The sequence below is a fragment of the Poecilia latipinna genome, unplaced genomic scaffold (assembly GCF_001443285.1).
Source record: "Poecilia latipinna isolate Pla-1442-1.1 unplaced genomic scaffold, P_latipinna-1.0 Scaffold2719, whole genome shotgun sequence".
In the NCBI taxonomy this organism is placed as follows: Eukaryota; Metazoa; Chordata; class Actinopteri; order Cyprinodontiformes; family Poeciliidae; genus Poecilia; species Poecilia latipinna.
The window spans coordinates 55,826-75,471 of NW_015115335.1; the positions used below are offsets into that span (position 1 = coordinate 55,826).

The following is a 19,646-nucleotide window of genomic DNA, read 5'->3' on the forward strand; positions in this document are numbered from 1 at the left end:
TTTTCTCTTTTGTACTTTCTTTTGTCTGAACAAATGAACGCGTAATTGTGAATTAGGCAGAAAAATTACACATCGTCCTTTGAAGTCTGACATATTTAAAAAAAAGTTTTTGTCTGCTTAATTTACTCAGATGACGCAAACATTCAGACTGTTGGTTTGTCTGAATGAGACAACAGGTTCCCCCTGTGTGCAACGTAGGCTTTTTCACATCTGGTGGTCCGGTAGTCTCGGTTCGACTGGGGAACAAAATTGCAACATTTATTACATTTTCAGGTAGTGCAGTTCGCTTCCTGGTAAAAGAATCTGTTGTCAGGACAACTATTATTATTCCACTTTGTCGGCTTATATTAAAGGTTGGTGATTAAAAAGTGATAATTCAAAGAAATCCATAAGAACTCCTTTGTTTAGGCGACACGCAAGAAGATCCACATAGAGGTGGCAGCATCATGGAGTAAAATGTGGGCAGATTCAAATGGATTAAACATGCAGGACAGTCCAGGAACAATAAGAGTTAAAGGCTGGGAAATACTCGGGTCAAAGTTCAACTTCTAGCAGAACATCTCTGTACATATTGCCTGGGCTACGATGAAATTGTTTGACCAAAAGTATATTTTCTGCATTGCAGTCAAAGTTCAAACATAAATCCAGTTGAAAATCTGTGGAGCTGAATGTGAACGTCTGAAAGCTCCAAAAGACTGTCGCATAAAAACCTCAGTAATCTCTGTGTTGGAGGTTTGCAGCTGCAACATCACAAAATGTGAAATATTTAATGGGCATGGATTCGTTCGCCAGGCCTCACCTTACCTACACGTATTTAAGATGGAGTAATAAAAATGATCATTTACATTGTGGATTACACCGCCAGTCATCATGCCAAACAACCCGCTTTATGTTTTATTTTTACTTCGAGACCATTAAAAGCCACAGTTGCCGTAGCACGTAATGACCATCCTATATAGTCTAAGGCGCGGTTTATCTACCAGCACATTTGCTTTTTGTAAAAACTCCACCGTTTGATTGGAGTTGGTTTGCATCCAGTGGAGGCGTTCGCTCTCTCGCCCTAATAGCCATTATAATTAGAACTAATGGTGTGTGAAACGTCTAAGGAAACACGGTGGATTCCTCTGACCTTTGTCCACGGAGCAGAGTTCAGCCAGGTGTTGTTGAGGAGAAAGCATTTTTAAGGTCTCTGCATGTTCCGGTGGCGCTTTGCGCCGCGATATTCTCTCCGGCTGTCTTTGATCCTTTCAGGGAGCTGTGGTGTTTAATCATCAGATATATCCCTCCAGTAAAGCTCTCGCGGGGTCCAACTCACTCCCGGCAGTGGGTTTAATGGAGCCAGAGACAGAAACAACACAACCATGGAATGAGTCTGAGTTGCTTCAGTGACATTTCTCTGTGTTTTAACCCTCCTCCACCTGCAGCTCAGTCTGTGGATTATTATAACTGACCGTAGTGCATTGTGGATTAGCAAGGCGAGGCTATCTGCAAAAACAGCCATGTTAAAAAAAAGACAGTCAAAAAAAACAAAACAAAGATAAGGATAAATCTGGAATAGGACTTTTTTAATATTACTTTTAACAGTGCTTACTGTAAAAGTAATGTTACAGAAAACAGCCATTTCCTGGTGGAATCTGACACAGAATCATACCAAATCAGTAAAACTTAAAAACAATGTGGCTACTCAACAGGAGATTTTTGCTGTTTGAACCCCCAACATTTAGTCTGGTGGGGTCCTGAGTGTCGAAGTGGACGCGAACACACCGGTGAGATCCAAAGAAGTGTCTGAGGTGTTCAGAAATACGTTGGACGGATTAAAAAGGTCTCAAAGGATCTGCCACTTTCCTGTACAGAAAGTTCCCTACAACTGGAGGACGTCTGGTCTGGCGGACCAAGCGAAGTCCGCAAGAGTCGAACACCAGGTTAGAAACATAGAAGCATAGAAACAGACCAGTTTGACCAGCGTCTGGAAGTCTTGGGGTTTGGGGATGCTTTGCATCAACTGGACCTGACCTGTTGATTCATGAAATCAACCGTGTTTGAGTCAAAACTCAAGTCTTGATCTGATTAACATGCTGTGGAGTGACCTGAAACAAGCCATGCATGGAAAAAAGACCTTTAAACATTCAACAGCTAAAAATGAGACGTATCAGAGAGCAGTAGATGGCTACAGGAAGCAAGTCATGATTTATTTGATTATTTATTTGTGCGAAGGAAAAGCCCAAGAGATTTACTTTTACAAGTGGAGGAGAGAGAAGGATGAAGAGGATATGAGGAAAGAAGTCTGCTTCTACACCTGCAGAAAGAGAGAAAATAAAACTATAAAATCACTGTAAAGTGCATTGTACTTATTAATACAAGATGCATTTAGTGGCAGCTGCATCCCAAAATAAAACTGCAAAACTCTAATAGCATTAATAGTGTATGGTATCCCAACTTTTTCATTATAAAACATCTTTTTAAAATGTTTTTTGATGAGTAAAACGTGCCTCTTTTTGTTGTTAAATGCAATTAACTCACTTTCTTTTTCAGAGATAAATAAAAATAAGATCAGACATACATGTTTCTGAACATTTTTTCGTAATATTTTGGGGTGAGCTATTTTCTCTTTTTTTCCCTGACTATCTATGAATATAGTTAGTTCATCAAAAAATGTGTCAAACACTTTAAAATTTTCACCAAGTGAAATATATCTGAAGCATATTTGTTGGAACACAGTCTTAACACAAGTCTGGGTTAGTTGCTATAGTTACAGCAACTGGTGGGCAATCGTGTGGAGAATTGGCAGAGCAGTAAGATGTCTCTTTCTACTGTAATGTGTTTCAAAGTGTGTCTCATAAGAGACTAGGGAAGGGCCTTTTTTTCAGGCATTGTGTATTGCTACGCATATAGATGTCCCACCTGCAGGTGCTAATGGTTAGTCACATTGGCCTCCATCTTCCCCCAGATCGACTGGCCGGCTCCGCAGGACAAGAAGAGGGAATGTGTCTCCAAGGGGAAGAACAACCAGGTAAAGTGGATGCTAACTCACACAGCCCCTCAGACGGCTTCGTCCGCCGGTTCGACAGCACGGCACTCGTTTTGAAAAATAATAGCTTATACTGTAAGTGCAACATTTCTCAGTTCACTTAATTACATTTTGTTAAGACTGCTAGGAGTCTCCAGATTGGAAACTTTCCAGTCATTCCATTAGCCCACAGAGAAGTCTATCATTCGGACAGGGTCAGGCTCAGCAACTTTTTAAAGCGCTCGGATTCAGCATGTCTTTTGTCTTCAGCTGCAAAAAAAAAAAAAAAAGCAGATTGCAGCTCTGCTTGCAGAAAGGACAGAAAGCAATTGAGGATGGTGTTTGGTAACACTGCAGTCCAAACACAACAGGACATGCCTGCAGTCAGAACATGCACACTGATTGGTCAGGTGCAGTCTGCACAACTACCACTGAATTTAGTTCAGCTTAAAGGAACAGTTTATAATTTGTTGTTCAGAGGTTATGAAAGGTTAACATAGCTCTCATCAATTCTCAAAAATGCCATATCGATTTATGTCTGTTTAACGAACCTTAAACCTGTTGGTATGTTGACGTTGGGTGGTCATTTGCTTAGAAGCTGCTAAGTATTTACACAAGAAGTTGCGTTGTAAGATAGTTCATCACTAACAGTCTACCTGAGTGAAATAACGCCAACATGTGAAGCAGTTCTGGTCAGAGGAACTTTGTGATTTAAAGGTAAAGCAGTTCAAAAAGAAGTAGAAAATATAAGTGGTTTTCATTTTATTTTCTACTCTACCCTACTTTTCATTTAAATAGTGATCTCAAATAGAAATGGTTTACATTTTCCCTCCCCAGTGCGTGTTTAATGTAGGAAGATAATTAGGGTTGTCCATTTCCTGTGTAAAATATCAGGATTTTCTGTAAATAGCCGCTCCATGACAACGGCTTTAAGATTCAGAAATCAGCATTTCAATAAAACACCGTAACATTTTTGACGTTGTTGTTGATTTAAGATGAGGTGGTTTAGTCTGTTTTGGTGTTGACCCATTGCAGACCAGCCATTAGCGTCAGACTCCAGATCTAACTAAATGAAGGAGCTGAGATGGTTTCCTACTACAGTCATGGCCAAAAGTTTTGAGAATGACACAAATATTATATTTTCACATGATCTGCTGCCCTCTGGTTTTCATGTGTGTATGTCAGATGTTTTCATCACATACAGAAATACAATTGCAATCATATTATGAGTAACAAAAGCTTTTATTGACAGAATGAGTTAATGCAGCAAGTCAATATTTGCAGTGAACCCTCTTCTTCAGGACCTCTGTAATTCTCCCTGGCATGCTCTCAATCAACTTCTGGACCAAATCCTGACTGATAGTAGTCCATTCTTGCACAATCAATGCTTGCATTTTGTCAGAATTCCTAGGTTTTTGTTTGTCCACCCATTTCTTGATTGACCACAAGTTTTCAATGGATCTGGGGAGTTTCCAGGCCATGGACCCAAAATCTCTGTTTTGTTCCCTGAGCCAGTTAGTTATCACCTTTGCTTTATGACAAGGTGCTCCATCATGCTGAAAAAGGCATTGTTCATTACCAAACTGCTCTTGGATGGTTGGGAGAAGTTGCTTTCGGAGGACATTCTGGTACCATTCTTTATTCATGGCTGTGTTTTTAGGCAAGACTGTGAGAGAGCCGACTCCCTTGGCTGAGAAGCAACCCCACACATGAATGGTTTCAGGATGCTTTACAGTTGGCATGAGACAAGACTGGTGGTAGCGCTCACCTCGTCTTCTCCGAACAAGCTGTTTTCCAGATGTCCCAAACAATCGGAAAGGGGATTCATCAGAGAAAATGACTTTACCCCAGTCCTCAGCAGTCCACTCCCTGTACCTTTTGCAGAATATCAGTCTGTCCCTGATGTTTTTCCTGGAGAGAAGTGGCTTCTTTGCTGCCCTCCTTGAGACCAGGCCTTGCTCCAAGAATCTCCGCCTCACAGTGCGTGCAGATGCACTCACACCTGCCTGTGCCATTCCTGAGCAAGCTCTGCACTGCTGGTAGCCCAATCCCGCATCTGAAACACTTTTAAGAGATGGTCCTGGCACTTGCTGGTCTTTCTTGGGCACCCTGGAGCCTTTTTGGCAACAATGGAACCTCTCTCCTTGAAGTTCTTGATGATGTGATAGATTGTTGACTGAGGTGCCATCTTTCTAGCTGCGATACTCTTCCCTGTTAGGCCATTTTTGTGCAGTGCAATGATGACTGCATGTGTTTCTTTAGAGATCACCATTGTTCACAGAAGAGAAACAATGATGCCAAGCACCAGCCTCTTTTTAAAGTGGTGTCATTCTTACTTAATCATGACAGATTGATCTCCAGCCCTGTCCTCATCAACACCCACACCTGTGTTAATGAAGCAATCACTGAAACAATGTTAGCTGGTCCTTTTAAGGCAGGGCTGCAATGAAGTTGAAATGTGTTTTGGGGGATAAAGTTCATTTTCTAGGCGAATATTGACTTTGCAATTAATTGCTGTTAAGCTGATCACTCTTTATAACATTCTGGAGTATATGCAAATTGCCATTATAAAAACTGAAGCAGTAGACTTTGTAAATATTAACATTTGAATCATTCTCAAAACTTTTGGCCATGACTGTAGATTTAAGATTCAAAATGCTTTAAAAATTAATTTTCAGAACTAATTCTTTATTTAACTATATAAAGCCTAGTTCCAAGTCTTTTTAGGACATATACCTTTCTAAATCCTTTCTCTTGGATTCAGATTCTCATCATCAGCAGACAGATAGTGAGTTTTCCAGGGTCTGCACTTAAGCCTCACCGGGAGCCTCCATTTACTGAGGCTGCATGCTGTCCACGAGCAAAACATCCTTCCTTAATATTTTATAGTAACTCATATACTGGATGCACAACAGCAACTTTTGATGTGGTTTTCAGTGGAAAGGGGAAACAGTTCATCGGAGAGCAGGGGAAGCAGCAGAGTTTGAAAATGGCTCCAAGTAGAGTTAATAAGTCCATGTTAAATAAAATTAGGAGGAGCTTAAAAGTATTCACACCCCTCGAACTTTTCCACATTTTGTCGCCTTTCAATTAAGATTAGCACAATTCAGCATACACTTGTGAAGAGGAGGGAAAATGATACAAGATTTGAAAATGTACTTTGTTGTTCCAAAATGAAATTGAAGTAACATGAATAAATCTGCAAGGAAAATGTAAACTTTGTTTAAAAAAAAACAAACAAAAAAAAACAATCTGGCTGTTACGCCAATTATTGTTTTGGCTTACAGATTTGCTAGGTTTTTCTGTATCAAGCTGGATTGTCTGGCCTGCTGTTGCAGAGACAATATCAACAAGACGCGGTGAATTATTCATTCCGCTGGTATGCATCGTTTCTGAGCATCTGTTTTTCTTTTCCATCCGAAGAGCTTCATTCTTCATTCCTTGCCGTGCAGACATGAAAGGGCAATCCCCATAAAGCGCTGCATAAATTATTCTGTTAATTATTCCCTGGAACTGTCGGTGACTTTTTTCATCATTTTAGATTATTCAGATAATTTGACACAGCATTGTATGTTAAGTGATGCAGTCAAAAGGACGATGAACGCTCGTACTGCTTCCTTTTCTACTCTTAACAGAAGAATGAAAGCGAGTTTGTTTATAAATGTATTTCTAGAGTTCTCATTGCAGACTTTCCTTGTAGACTTTTCTCACCTGCACCATGGTGGCAGGTTGGCTGTTCATCTTTAAAAAGTCTCAATATCTCTTAAATTCATTAAAGAAAATGTAAGTTGATCTTAAATATGTTAATCACAGTTTTGTCATGGCGAGACTTTACTTTATAAAGGTGGCTAAATCTACCAGTAGCAAACTGGCTAGCAAGATATTTAACTTGTAAGCAAGCTAATTAACTAGAAGGCTGACTAGCTTGCTTGTGAGGTAACTAGCAAGCTAACTAGAATGCTAGTTAGCTAGCTAGCTAGCCTATAAGGCTAGTTAGAAGGTTAGCTAATCTTCTAGCTAGTTAACTAAGGCTGATTATTTTTGCTAGCTCACAAGCAAGTATTAGCAGCTTGTTACCGGCTAACTAACTGGCTAATTTGCTAGATAGTTAGCTACTAAGCAAACTAGCTAGCTACTAAGCAAACAAACAAGCCTTTAGTAGCTAGTATATGGCTCTCTAAGCCACTAGCTATCTATTGCCATTTTTATTATGTGAGAAGCAAAAAACTGCAGCCAAGAGACCCACAAATTTCACAGTTTTGGTTCCCTGTATGTCTTTTGAACATCTCTGTTGTGACAGAGGGCTTACAGTTTATTCATAATAGTCTTCAAAAGGTCTTAAAAGTTTTAAATTTGAGTTGGTGTAACCAGTGGTTAAAACATCTTTGCTTTAACAAACAACAAAGTTACTCCTGCTGCAGCTTTACTTTTTGAAAGAAAAACCCACTCCAATTATTCCCTTCTCCCACTCTTCCCTTCGCAGACTGAGTGCTTCAACTACATTCGCTTCCTGCAGAGCTACAACCACACACACCTCTACACCTGCGGCACCTACGCCTTCCAGCCCAAATGCAATTACATTGTAAGTATTCGTGTGTGTGTTTTTCTGGTTGGAGTCATGGCAAGCAGTGGCTGACAGGTGTCAACCTGACACGTCTGACCCCGGGGGGACCCATGCCGCCGTGTGACAAAACGAAAGTAAATGCAACAGAAGAGAAGCATAGCATACAGGGGGTCGGCTGAATAATGTGAGTGTTGCCGAGTGGGTTTCTGAGTGTGCGTGCGCATGTTACACTGATGCGACAGGACAACATGGCAAGGGTTCGTGCACCGGATGGACGAGGCTTGCAGCTCTGTCATGTGGGTCATAATTCAAACTGACCATGAACCACCTGTGCTCCCCTCATAGTTTTTTTTTGTGTGTGTGTGGGAATTTGTGTTTGGTTGCAGAAAGCGGACGATTTTACCCTCAACCCGGCAGCTCTGGAGGATGGGAAGGGAAAATGTCCATATGACCCTGCCAAAGGCCACACTGGTCTCATTGTGGGTAAGTTGACATAATTATAAACTGCGACGTTCTGCACGCCTCCCGTTTGTCATTATTCACTTGTAAGGAACAAAGCTTCTTGGTACTTTTTCTCAGTCAGTAGTTCTTCAAATTTTCCTGACAGTCTTCCAAGGCATCTTGAGACTTGGCTTTATTTTTCTTTTATTTTGTAATTCAACTTTGAAGTTTGTGTGTTCCACCTCACAGAGACCTTTGAGTCATTTAGGCAAAGCAAATTGCCTTAGAGAATGAATCACAAATGTTTGTACCTCTTTAACTTTTTCACATTTTCTAACGCTACAAAATGGTTTTCAGCATTTTTTATATATAAATAAAAGTCTGTTCAGTATGCTAATAAAAGTTCAGTATGCATTTCTATTCAGCCCTCCACTTTTTACATCAAGTACAGTGATTTTTTTTCTCCACATTTTTGCCACAAAGTAGCTCGTGCTCAGGCAGTCAGGAGAGTCTGTGGAGTTTTCAAGTCTTTCTACAGATTCTTAATTTGAGTTAGGCCTCTTTTGTAAGTAGATCAGTATTATTGTTATCTGAGACTTTGATTGGAATGTAGCATTTAGCTAAATCTGATAATATGCACGACAACATTGTACGATCATTAACATTCTCTGTCCCATTTAACGGAAATCAGTCAATCTATTCCAGCTTTGTGGCGTCAACAGCAATCAGCTGTCAAGTCAACAGATTCTCCCACCAAATCCTCAGGAGTGACTGCAGGCCACTTTGGCTGCTTCTTTATTTAGTTATGTCCTTGTCCAGCACGAGTTGGTAGCTTTGCAATTGTGCAATACTCTCTGATGATGATGATGGTGATGGATTGAACTCCATGCGGTATCCAAGGCTCAGCATATTGATTTCTAACCTGACCGTGCTTTAAACTCTGTCCACAACTTTATCCCCGACCTGTCTGCTGTTTTCCTTGGTCTTCATGATCCTGTTTATTCGCTAACGTTTTCTGTCTTTTCCTGAACCTAAGTTACACACGGAGCTACAAATGCAATACAAAAACACTTCTTTTAATTTGTAAAGAAAAACACATTTATGCTTTTCTTTACACTTCACAATTATGCTCTAGTGAGTTGCATCAACGCTTTTTGCATGGCGGTGTGAGGAGAAACAAACTGTTTTGAAGTGTACTTTGTCAAAAATGCAATTTGTTCCTGTTGTTATCGCTTAGTCTGCAGTGATGTTTGTCCTCTAGTTTGAGTTTAATCTGCAACAACATATTACTCAACGTACAAGAATCCAAAGTAAAATGTTAATAGACCTTGAAAAAGTCCATGCCGTTTTCTCAAAACATTTTGAAACCTTCCACAAACACAGTCTGCAGAGAATAATAGTAATAATACAAAGAAAATGAAATGGCTTGTTCACAATATTGTATGCATACAGATTATCTATTTGACCAATACTTTATTCTTAGAAAATACTAATTTTTGTCTGACCCTGTCAAGAAGACGCTCCCCGCCAGCTGCTGCTGTTGCTCCAACTGTGGAACCTGAACAAATTAAAAGAAGCATTAAACCCGGCAGAAACTCTCATCGCTTCAGCAGCCAATACAATTGAGCCGAGAGTCCAGAGGTGCAATTTAGCTTTTTATGCTGCATTCACTTGATTGTGGGCAGCTTTAGTGACCCCACAAACGGCCGTTCTTGCAGCATTTTTGTGCCTCCCAGCTGATACACAGAGGCTCTTTCAATGTACGCCTGTATTGTCTGTTGGGGAAAAAAAGAAGCTGAATTAATGTAAAGCTTGCTTTTTTTTTTTCTTTCTTTACAGATAAGGAGCTGTACTCAGCGACGCTCAACAACTTCCTGGGCACGGAGCCGGTCATTCTGAGAAACCTGGGCCAGCAGCATTACAGCATGAAGAGTGAATACTTGCCTGCCTGGCTAAACGGTGAGAGTGAAGAGAAAAAACAATAATGTGCGAAAATGTGGAGCAGAAAGAGGTGGTCACTTCTAATAAAATAAAATTATGTAGAGATGAAAAGAAATGCACTGTCCTGCTGTTGTTGGACTCATCACACTTTCCCCTCAATCTGGCACAGTTAAAGCACAAGTCCAACGATAATGTACAGTTTCCAAGTAGATTTTTACCCTTACATTAAAGGTTAACCAGCGCTGGTATTATCTAATGGCTCATTACCCATCTGCATTACCTCATCAGGAAAAAAATCATTGACCCAGGGCAACTTCCCATTGTCCACTAAACCTCTGAGTGGATCAACATTATCGCTGTTGTCAGGTGAACTAGATGAGCTAGAAGTAACAAATTATAAGAAAACTGGGTTTTATACAATAAATGTACTTCCTCTAGAATCTTCTGCCATCATTTGTTCAATGAAGGTCAATTTTAAGAAGTCGGTTTAACTCCTTGGTCTGTTTGTCCTCTAGTTTGAGTTTAATAGCAACTAACTCTTGTACCGACCAGCGTTTTAAGAGCATTATGAATGAAAATTAAGACCTGCTGCAGCACAACGGAAATGTACAAAAGAAAGGTGAATATTTTACATTATATTTGTTTTTTTTTGCACAGAATGCATAACAACGTATGGGTTATGATTGGAAGTGAGCCAGTGACAAAAAACTGGTGACAAATTTACACTTTCCCATGATAGATTTAAAAAAAGCTAATTAGCAAGGACTCATTAGCAGCTAGTTAGCTGTAGCCTCAACCACCTCGAATCACAGAACCAATGAAAATATGTTGCTTATACACGTCTTACAATAAAATGTAAGGCATGTGATTAACGTATTTAAGGGCATCTTAATTTTTTTAATGAATTTAAGACATTTCAAAACCGTACTTTTTGATACAAGAATTTAAGATGTTTTTGAGAAAAGCAGACACACTGACTTTGTTGTCTGAATGGCAGGGTATCTATCACCTGCTAGCCTAGTGTAGCTTTTATTGCCTATACTTGCTGTTGTAAATAACCTGTACAGTTACAGAACAGGCAAACATTAGTGGCAGAAAGCAGAGGTACAGCTGTTTCCTGGAGGTGACCCCTGAGTCGTACTCAGCTTATGTCTCCAGTGAATACACACCACGTTGTGTGTGTTCTCACTTTGTCATCTCAGCGAGCTGGGACACCTCTCACACGGCCTCCAACTCCATAACCACCGTCGGCTATACATCACTGAGAGTCATCCATTAGAAACAAAATGAACATAACTCATAGTGCCAAGCTGAAAATAGATGTAGTTTTCTGGGAACATGAACTCGACCGTTCTTAAACTAGTGCTGGAAATATGAGCTGTTGTGTTCTTACTAAAGATTAATGAAAAACATGAGAGAGCTGTGTAAGATACAATAAATGTTTTAAATAGAAATTTATTCATAAAGACAAGTTTCTATCTCTCTGTCAATCCATGAAATGTTTTTTTTCTCTCATATTCTTTGTCAAATTAAACACTTTTCTGCCCCATCTGTGAAAAAAATTGGAACTTACTTTAAGCTAGTGGTATGGCTAATTTTGAAGTATTTACCTCTGTATGCTGCTGTAATTAACTGTATTGTATGAGAGCCATATATTTCTGGGCAGCTCTTGATATATGCGTTAGTACTACAAATGGCCCGTACTTGTTTATAAACATAATTCTGCTTCAGCTGTAGCTAGCAGCAGGTTAGCTTGCTAACGTCACCCTGTGTGTTTTTGGTTATAGAGTGGCCAGAAAAACCCTGTGAGATTTATTTTTTCAATAAAAACACATCTAATGTGTCCACAGATGTCTAGGTTAAAATTGGTCTGTATTTGCTCTAGAAGGGAACGTTATTTCAACATGTTATTAAAAGTCTAAATTTAGCCGCTTTTCAGTCGAGCATGGAAAGCATAAGAAAGAGAGCAGATTATGCTGGGGGCAAACGCAAGACCTCTCATTTATTAATACATGTAATAGACTTGTCACTGTTACAGAATTAAGGACTTTTTTGTGCTTTTCTTTTTGTTACAAATACAAATGAACTCCCTTTCCTCATCTGTCTGTGTCATTTATGTTACTGCAGTTCATTCAAAGAGATAGAAAAGTTAAATTTTTGCTGTAAAGTTGTCTGTTTTCCTGAAAACAAACATAACTGCCTCTGGTGATGTATAGAAAACATCTTGTCAGTGCACAACCTGTACTGTTTGCCTTTTACATTAAAATGCATGATCCTCGAAGCCTGTAAAAGTTCAAAATGTTGACATAAATACCTTTATATCTCTGTTTTTAGCTCTTGAATAAATAAACTGTTTTTTTCTACCTTTTCATACTATTACCACCAAAAAGTTTTGCTTTCTGTAAAGATGAAAGAAACACAGACGGGTTGCAACTTGACGTCATGTGCAAAAAAATGTTCACTCACAATACCTACCGTTGGTTAAGCTTTCAAGTTGTCAACATAACGCGCTAAATCTTTAGCGTATGTGTGATATATACATAAAAGAAAAGGAACACAGTGCTTTGCTACTAATTGTCAACACTATGACAGCTAACAAAGTCAGGAAAAAGTTTTAATTTTAAAAGAATAGTGAAGGAGAGGGAAATAGGTCAGTTATGCTAGCTTGACTTTGAAAATCTTAACACGTAGATGTGCTGTGGAATTCAACGTGTTTTGGCTCAGTTGAAAAAAGAAACCCACACATCAACTCTGACATATCATCAGCAGAGCAGGTGTTTAAATTAACTAATCAACCACTTATCAATAATCGCAAAAATAAACATAAAGTTTGAAAACATAATTACTGAATGTTCTGCTCTTTGTGTGGGAAATGTTTGCGTGTTTTTCATTGTTGAATCCTGATACATTAGTGGCGTCTGTTGCTTCATGTAACGTAGCCAACACAGAGAGTGTGAAGATGAGTACTCTTGAGTTGTTGTTCACCATTTTTTGCATTACTTTCCCTTTGCTGTGGCACACTGCACTGAATTAATGATACCTGCATCTCCAGGTTTCATTTTGTTAGCTGAATCGTTCTACCGCAGCAGCACTGCTACGGATGGCAAGTAAAAGAATCGTCTTTTTACTCTCCGGCTTTATGCGAATGCACAAAATTTCCAGATGCAAACGATAACACGCAGCACGTCTATATTTCTAAATCACAGCTGCATTAACGTTATATCAGGTCTAATAGGTCCATGCGTTACCTTAGCAGGGCCTGTTTCTCTGTGGGAAGAAAGTAAAACTGGAACCCCAACACACTTTGAATTGGTGTAGCTTACCAATCCAAGCTAGTCTTTTAAATTACATTCAGCATTTTGATTTAGAACCAAAACCCACTTAAAATATGATTGATTAACTCAGGTTGAGGAGTAAAGACGGGCTACAGAAACGGTGGAAGCTAACGAGGATGTTTAATTTTCATCAAGCTTCACGTCGTTTTAAAAGACGAGCCTGAAATTTGAGGTGAAAAAAGCAGAGAGCATGAAGCTCGCTCCTCAGCTACGACAAAGGATTGTTATCATTTGGGTTGAGGAGGCGGGGGACAGAGTGAGGCACTTGGAAAGAAATGAAGGGGAGAGAAGAGGATGAAGTCACAGCAGGAGAAATGGATGATGGAAAAACAAGACATTAGGAATGGTGATGAAGAGTCAGAGAGAGAGAGAGAGGTGAGAGGAGACGGGGAGGTACGCGAAGAAAGGAGGCGCATACAGATGAGGCGCAGCTTCCGCCTCGCATGTCTGTTTATTATTCATACAGATATTGAAGTTTTTGTTATTTATTTAAGACCAGACCTGCGATGAAACCAGACTCACCTCAATTTAAGCCATTTCTGACCAAACTAAAAGCCTTCAATTGGTCTGGGCTTCGGTGAAGAGTTTACACCATCCCATTACGGCTGAAAATGTGACTCCTACCTTAAAAAGAATGGTCTGTCTGGGCAGCCAGTAAATTCACGGAATATATATTTAAAAAAAACTTTTTGCCATAAAAATGAATTTGAAGCCCCAAGCAGCTAAGATTTTTTTCTTTAAAAAAAAAAGCGTGATTGTCTTGAAAAAGCAATATCTACAATCTAATGAGGCCCAGACACAGAGACATAAAAAAAGAAGACGGCAGTGACTGAGGAAAGGGGAAAACACAAAATGGATCGCTAATAGTGAGCAGAGGAAGAGACGGAGAGTGAGAAACGACTGGTGGAGAGGTGAGGCGAAGGGGGATGATGAAAGCAAATAGAGGAGGAGGTGAGAAAGGCCGACAGAGGATGAGATGGACGTGTCAAGCTAGCAAGCGTGGGGTGTGATTCAGGCCTGCAGGCTGAAACCGTCTCTGCTCACTTGTGATATATGTCAGCCGAGTAAAAATACACCCTCTGATCTCCTTTTTGTGCCTGTGTGTGTGTGTGTGTGTGTGTGTGTGTGTGTGTCCGCAGAGCCGGACTTTGTGGGCTCGGCCCTGGTGAGGGAGAGCAGCGGCAGCAAAGACGGTGACGACGACAAGATCTACTTCTTCTTCAGCGAGCGAGCGCTGGAGCTGGACTGCGACACCGAGCTCACCGTGGCCAGAGTGGCCCGCGTCTGCAAGGTAACCCGATCCGTCCCGGAGGCCGGCCCGGGCTCCGTAAACACGCACCGATTCCAACACCGATTGGCCTCGGCTAACGCAGTTAGAGTTAATACAGGAGCGCAGGGACGGATTTGACGTGAACTCGCGCTTCTCTGCAGACTCGTCTGGGAATCAGCTGTTTTCTACTTCGTCCAGCTGTGCTGGCAGCTGTTTCTGAGAACTTAATAATGTGCTAACCATCGTGGGCTTCAGCTAGAGAGCTGTTTCAGGAATAATCTAGTGCAGAGGGCAAAGCAAAAGTATTCCTCGTGTTTCACTTTGATAAAATAGAGAGTAGAAGGCAGAGGAAAATGATAGATGGATTTTCTACTGCACTAATTCAACATGTTCAGCCCCTTTAACTCTGATACCCCACTATAAAATACAGTTCAACTAATTACAGCCACTGCAAATTAAGCAATCAATCAAGTTTATTGCTATAACACGTTTCAGTGGTCTCTAATCAAAGTCTGGACTGAACTATTGAGACTTACTTTATTTAATTTGACTGAGTTTGATCTATTGTACAAGAAAGAATAAGCTAAATTTTACAACCTCCCTCTGGGCATGCAGATGTGGCACAGACCTGCCAGCTTTGCACTACGGGTCAAAGTTCAGACCTAAATTCAGCTGAGAATCTGTGGAAAGAGTTGGGAAAATGATCTCCTTCCAACAAGACTGAGACGTTTCCAAGAAGGCAAAACAATTCACCCCCCGAAAGCCTTGGCACTGCAGTGTAAGCTAGCTGTACAAAGCTAACTCATGTTCAGTAGGAACCAAAACAGCCGGATATCTTGTGCAGTAGAAGAACACAGCGGAGAGCGCGTGCTACCAAACAAAGAAAGGAGAATAAGAGTGATCAGTGGCTTTTAAATCGTTTATTTTAACCCAAAGCAGCAGGAGCAACACACTCTCGGCTCGTCGCCACCTTGCTTATATCGGCCCATGCGGAGACAGACAATCACACTGACGTGGACATATCTGCTAATTAATTATTCATTTTCAAAATAAATGGCCTCATTAGGAAAACTAATTAGCTTTGATGCTGCGCCGTCCTTACGGCCGCACGTCAGCAGCCTCTTCCCTGAGACGTGCTTGACTGTTCTTTAATGCACTGTGATGTTTGAATTGTTTGGATCACACTATATCCCGATAGCTTAATAATAGCGTTATTATTTTCCTTCTTTTTGCTTAGCACGCGTTGCACTGCTTCTGTGAGTTTTGCTGCTGCGCCACATGCATTTGCACCTTCTAAATCCTGTTTTACATCATCTGCAGAGGATAATAGGAACGATTCAACAAATTGGGTCTCCTTTGAGCACAAAGAAGAAGACAATCCAGCACCACCTGTCTACACATTTACCGTTTTTTTTTTTTTTTTTTTTTTTAATGAGCGTTATTATTTTCCTTCTTTTTGTCCTTCATATCAGACTTCAATATCTGAGGGTCAGAATGGATTTGAAAGCCTTTACGTGCAATTACAACAGTTCAGTCGGCGGGGGCAAACTGAACAGATTTACTGCTGAGCAGATAAAGAGGGAGAATAAAGATGATATTTGTCTTTGATGGGGTGAAGGGGAGGCTAATGAAATGCAATATAACAAAGCGCTAAAAGAAATAGAAGAAGAAAAAACCTGGGAGCTTAAAGAGCGTATCTAGTATGAAAAATAGCGTTCAGCAAAAATCATTTGTAATCCTACATTTCTGAGTTCAGCACCAAAAAATATCCGTCTGCTTAAACCACCGACTGGCCGTTTGAGTATATTTATGTTGTCAGCGGACTATTACTTTGATCAGTTTGCGAAAAAGCAGAGTTCGGCTGTTTCTTTCAGCCACGTCGGCTTTGAAGATGTCGTTACCGTCTTTGTTTTTGTTCGACAACGTGTCGTTACGGTCCAGTCAGAGAGAACAACTGCCTTCAGAAGTCATCTAATTAGTACATGAAGTCCATCTGTGTTTAATTTGGTCTCGGTAAAAGTCCAGCTGTTCTGTCAAGGCCTCCGAGGTTTGTTAGAGAACATCAGAGAACGAAGACAGTCATGAAGATCCAGGAGGACGGCAGACAGGTCAGGGATAAAACTGGAGAAAAAGCTTGAAGCAAAGTTACGTTACAATGCAAAATCTGAAACTGTGGACATCTCACAGAGATCTGTTCATTCCTAGACCTGTCACAATAATCAATAATTCAGTTAATAACAAGATAAATTAAAACCAGCTTGATTGTTTACATTTACAAAAGTCTTTAGTTTAGTCCATTGGTCTCAACCAGTCCCTGTTTTTGAAGGACAGTTTTGTTTATAGAGACGTCATAATTCACTTTATCTGTTGGTTCTGATATTTATTTCTTTTGGTTATGTAAAATGTCTTCAAGTTCATTACTAAATGTTCACTACAAATGAATGTTTACTGATCTTTAAGAGTGTGTACTATTACCATTATTATTTTATCGCTTGGAAAAGGTCTAAGAAACAAAAACATCATCGCAGTAACTTTTATCGTCCAGCAGTAAGACAAGCCCATGGACGAGTTTCTCCAGGTCTTGCTGGGACATTAGTCCTTTAATCCTAGAAATGTTCTGCGAGGCGATACAAGGCCGACTTTGTAACCATCTTTATGTGGCTCCGAAGGCTCACCTCAGATCCAATGTGGACCACATGTGGAGTGAAAAGAGGGAGGCTCAGCTGCTGTGTGTGGCTCTTTCAGGGTGATCTGGGTGGCACCAGGACCCTGCAGAAGAAGTGGACCACCTTCCAGAAAGCCCGGCTGGAGTGCTCCCTGCCGGAGCGCCACGTTTCCTTCAACAACCTGCGGGCCGTCTTCACGCTGCCGGGGCCCGACTGGCGAGGGACGACCTTCTACGGCATCTTTCACGCTCAGTGGTCAGTATGAGAGGAAAAGGCACGCGACCGGACGCCGGAGATGCATTACTCCATATTTCAGACTCAGCGGTAGAGTTAATTACCGCATTAGTGCTCCGCTGACCGCCCGCCGCAGACGTGTCAGAAGCCCTTAATGAAATCGCCGAGCGGCGAGTCGCTCTGATAAGATGGCTCCTCTGATGTACTTTGTGTGATTAGATATTTACAGTGTAATTGTGGGGTTTTAATTTAAGTTATTACTGTTACAGATGTGAGCCATTTAGAGCGCGCACCACTCGGGCGACCTTGGATATGTTTTATTGCTTTTATTAGAGGCTGAATGTCACACAGATTTAATGTGGTTTTAAATGGCGGTAAATCTGTTTCCTAAAGAGAACCGTTGTCTTGACCTTGAAAGATTCTACGACAACGACGAGCCGCAGCGTCAGGACCACGGTGGTGAGGTCTCCACTTAGAGAAACACTGAAAACGCTGGAGGATAATTTCATGTTTACAGCAGAAGCATAACATACACAGAAAAAACAATCAAAACTAGATAGATCCAACATTTATTCAGTCAGCACAGTTATTGGCCACTGTAGGAGTATTAAAATGTCCAAATCTAATATATTTATAAAGCACATTTTTTAAAAACAGTACATTTGCTAAAGGTCCCGATATATAAAACAGATAAATCCAAGACATGAAACACTTTTAAAACAGAACAGAGACATTAAAAAGAGCCATTACCTTTTTTAAGTTTAGTGGCCTTTATTGCACAGTATATAGACAGGAAAGAGAAGGAGAATGAGGATAAATAATGATGTCTGTCTGATGTTTAAACACAGAAACAGAAAAAGTCTCCCTGAAGTTTCCACCTCGGACAACTAAGATCAGTTGATCTGAGGGAGATGAAGCTGAGAGGAGAAAAGGAGCAATAACATTTATCTATTAACCAGCCAACATTATGATTTTAAACATTAACTCTGATTCATTACAACACTGCAAACAACATTACCAAGTATTTTTGTCTAGTTTATGGAGCAAATTAGTGTGGAAAAAAAAGACAAAATCAACCTACAAGTAACTATTCAGCAAGATACAGGAGATTAGTATTGATTTAAAAGGTAATAGTTCACTTATAATATGGAGAAAATGTCTTGTTATACATGAAAAAGTCTCCTGGTAGAACTGGTAGTTTTTTTAATCAATATTAAGCAATTATTTATTTAAAACAAGCTCCCATTTCTTGCTATAAAAGTGACTCGTAAGTTAGTTTTGCCTTATTTCAAATGTCCTAAGATTTTTTTTCTAAGAGACCAGAAGTACTTTGTAAGATTTAAATCTTTCCGTCATAAACACAAATACGACGGCAATTTACAACTATTAACTAAACTATTGAATAAAGATTACAGCTGACAGATATACCCTCTGGTTTCAGCGTCACAACCCAGCTGCTTTATTTCCCCCTGGAAGCCAAAATCCATCACAGCCCTGGTAATTTCCTCCATAAATTAGACCTCTTAAACATTTATGATAAGACATGCCGAAAACATCTTCTTCTCTCTTCTATTTAGCAAACTTATTTAATATTTTAGATGTTGCAGCCACTTTGTAAAGACTGTAATTTGCTTGACCAATTGTAAAACTGTAGTGGTCCCAGCCAGGTACAGGTGGGGGTGGGGACTCTTTTGGAGGAAAGTTTGAGATGTTCTCTGTCTCCAGGCGGACGCCTTTGAAGTGAGCTTTTTGTATTCTTCAGTAAGATATCGTGTCGCGGCTTTGAACCACAAGCTTTCTTTCTTCATTTGGGGTTTCTTCAGCTGCTGAAAGGCTTCGACCTTACTGACCCCTTGCATGCTATTGTTTCATCTGAAAATTTCACGCATGTGCACAACGCTGAAGTGAAAAACGACTGTTCTTTTACATTCATAGCTGCGCTACGGCGGTAGAACGATTCAGTTCAATTGAAACCTGGAGATGTAGGGATTATTAATTTAGTGCACTGCACCACAAAATGCAGAACAACAGTTGAAGAGCAACTCAGACATTAGTATTATTCTTCTTTTTCAGCTACGTTACACACAGACTTGATGTCATAGCAACTGACAACAACGCCTCTACATATACCGAAGTTCACCACCAAGAAAATAAACATTTCCCACGCGAAGAACAGAACATTTAGTCT

At 40.3% G+C, this 19,646-nt stretch overlaps 1 protein-coding gene across 1 annotated transcript in view; it reads left to right on the forward strand.

Moving 5' to 3' along the window:
- LOC106938878 (semaphorin-4C-like) overlaps positions 1 to 17,504 on the forward strand; it is a 72,054-nt gene extending 54,550 nt beyond the window's left edge. Inside the window, exons 5-10 of the mRNA XM_015021068.1 lie at positions 2,948 to 3,010; positions 7,491 to 7,589; positions 7,958 to 8,054; positions 9,852 to 9,971; positions 14,428 to 14,579; positions 17,304 to 17,504. Coding sequence (XP_014876554.1) covers positions 2,948 to 3,010; positions 7,491 to 7,589; positions 7,958 to 8,054; positions 9,852 to 9,971; positions 14,428 to 14,579; positions 17,304 to 17,489 — 717 coding nt within the window. The 3' untranslated portion in view covers positions 17,490 to 17,504. The remainder of the gene's footprint in view (positions 1 to 2,947; positions 3,011 to 7,490; positions 7,590 to 7,957; positions 8,055 to 9,851; positions 9,972 to 14,427; positions 14,580 to 17,303) is intronic.
- The last annotated feature ends 2,142 nt before the right edge of the window (positions 17,505 to 19,646 follow it).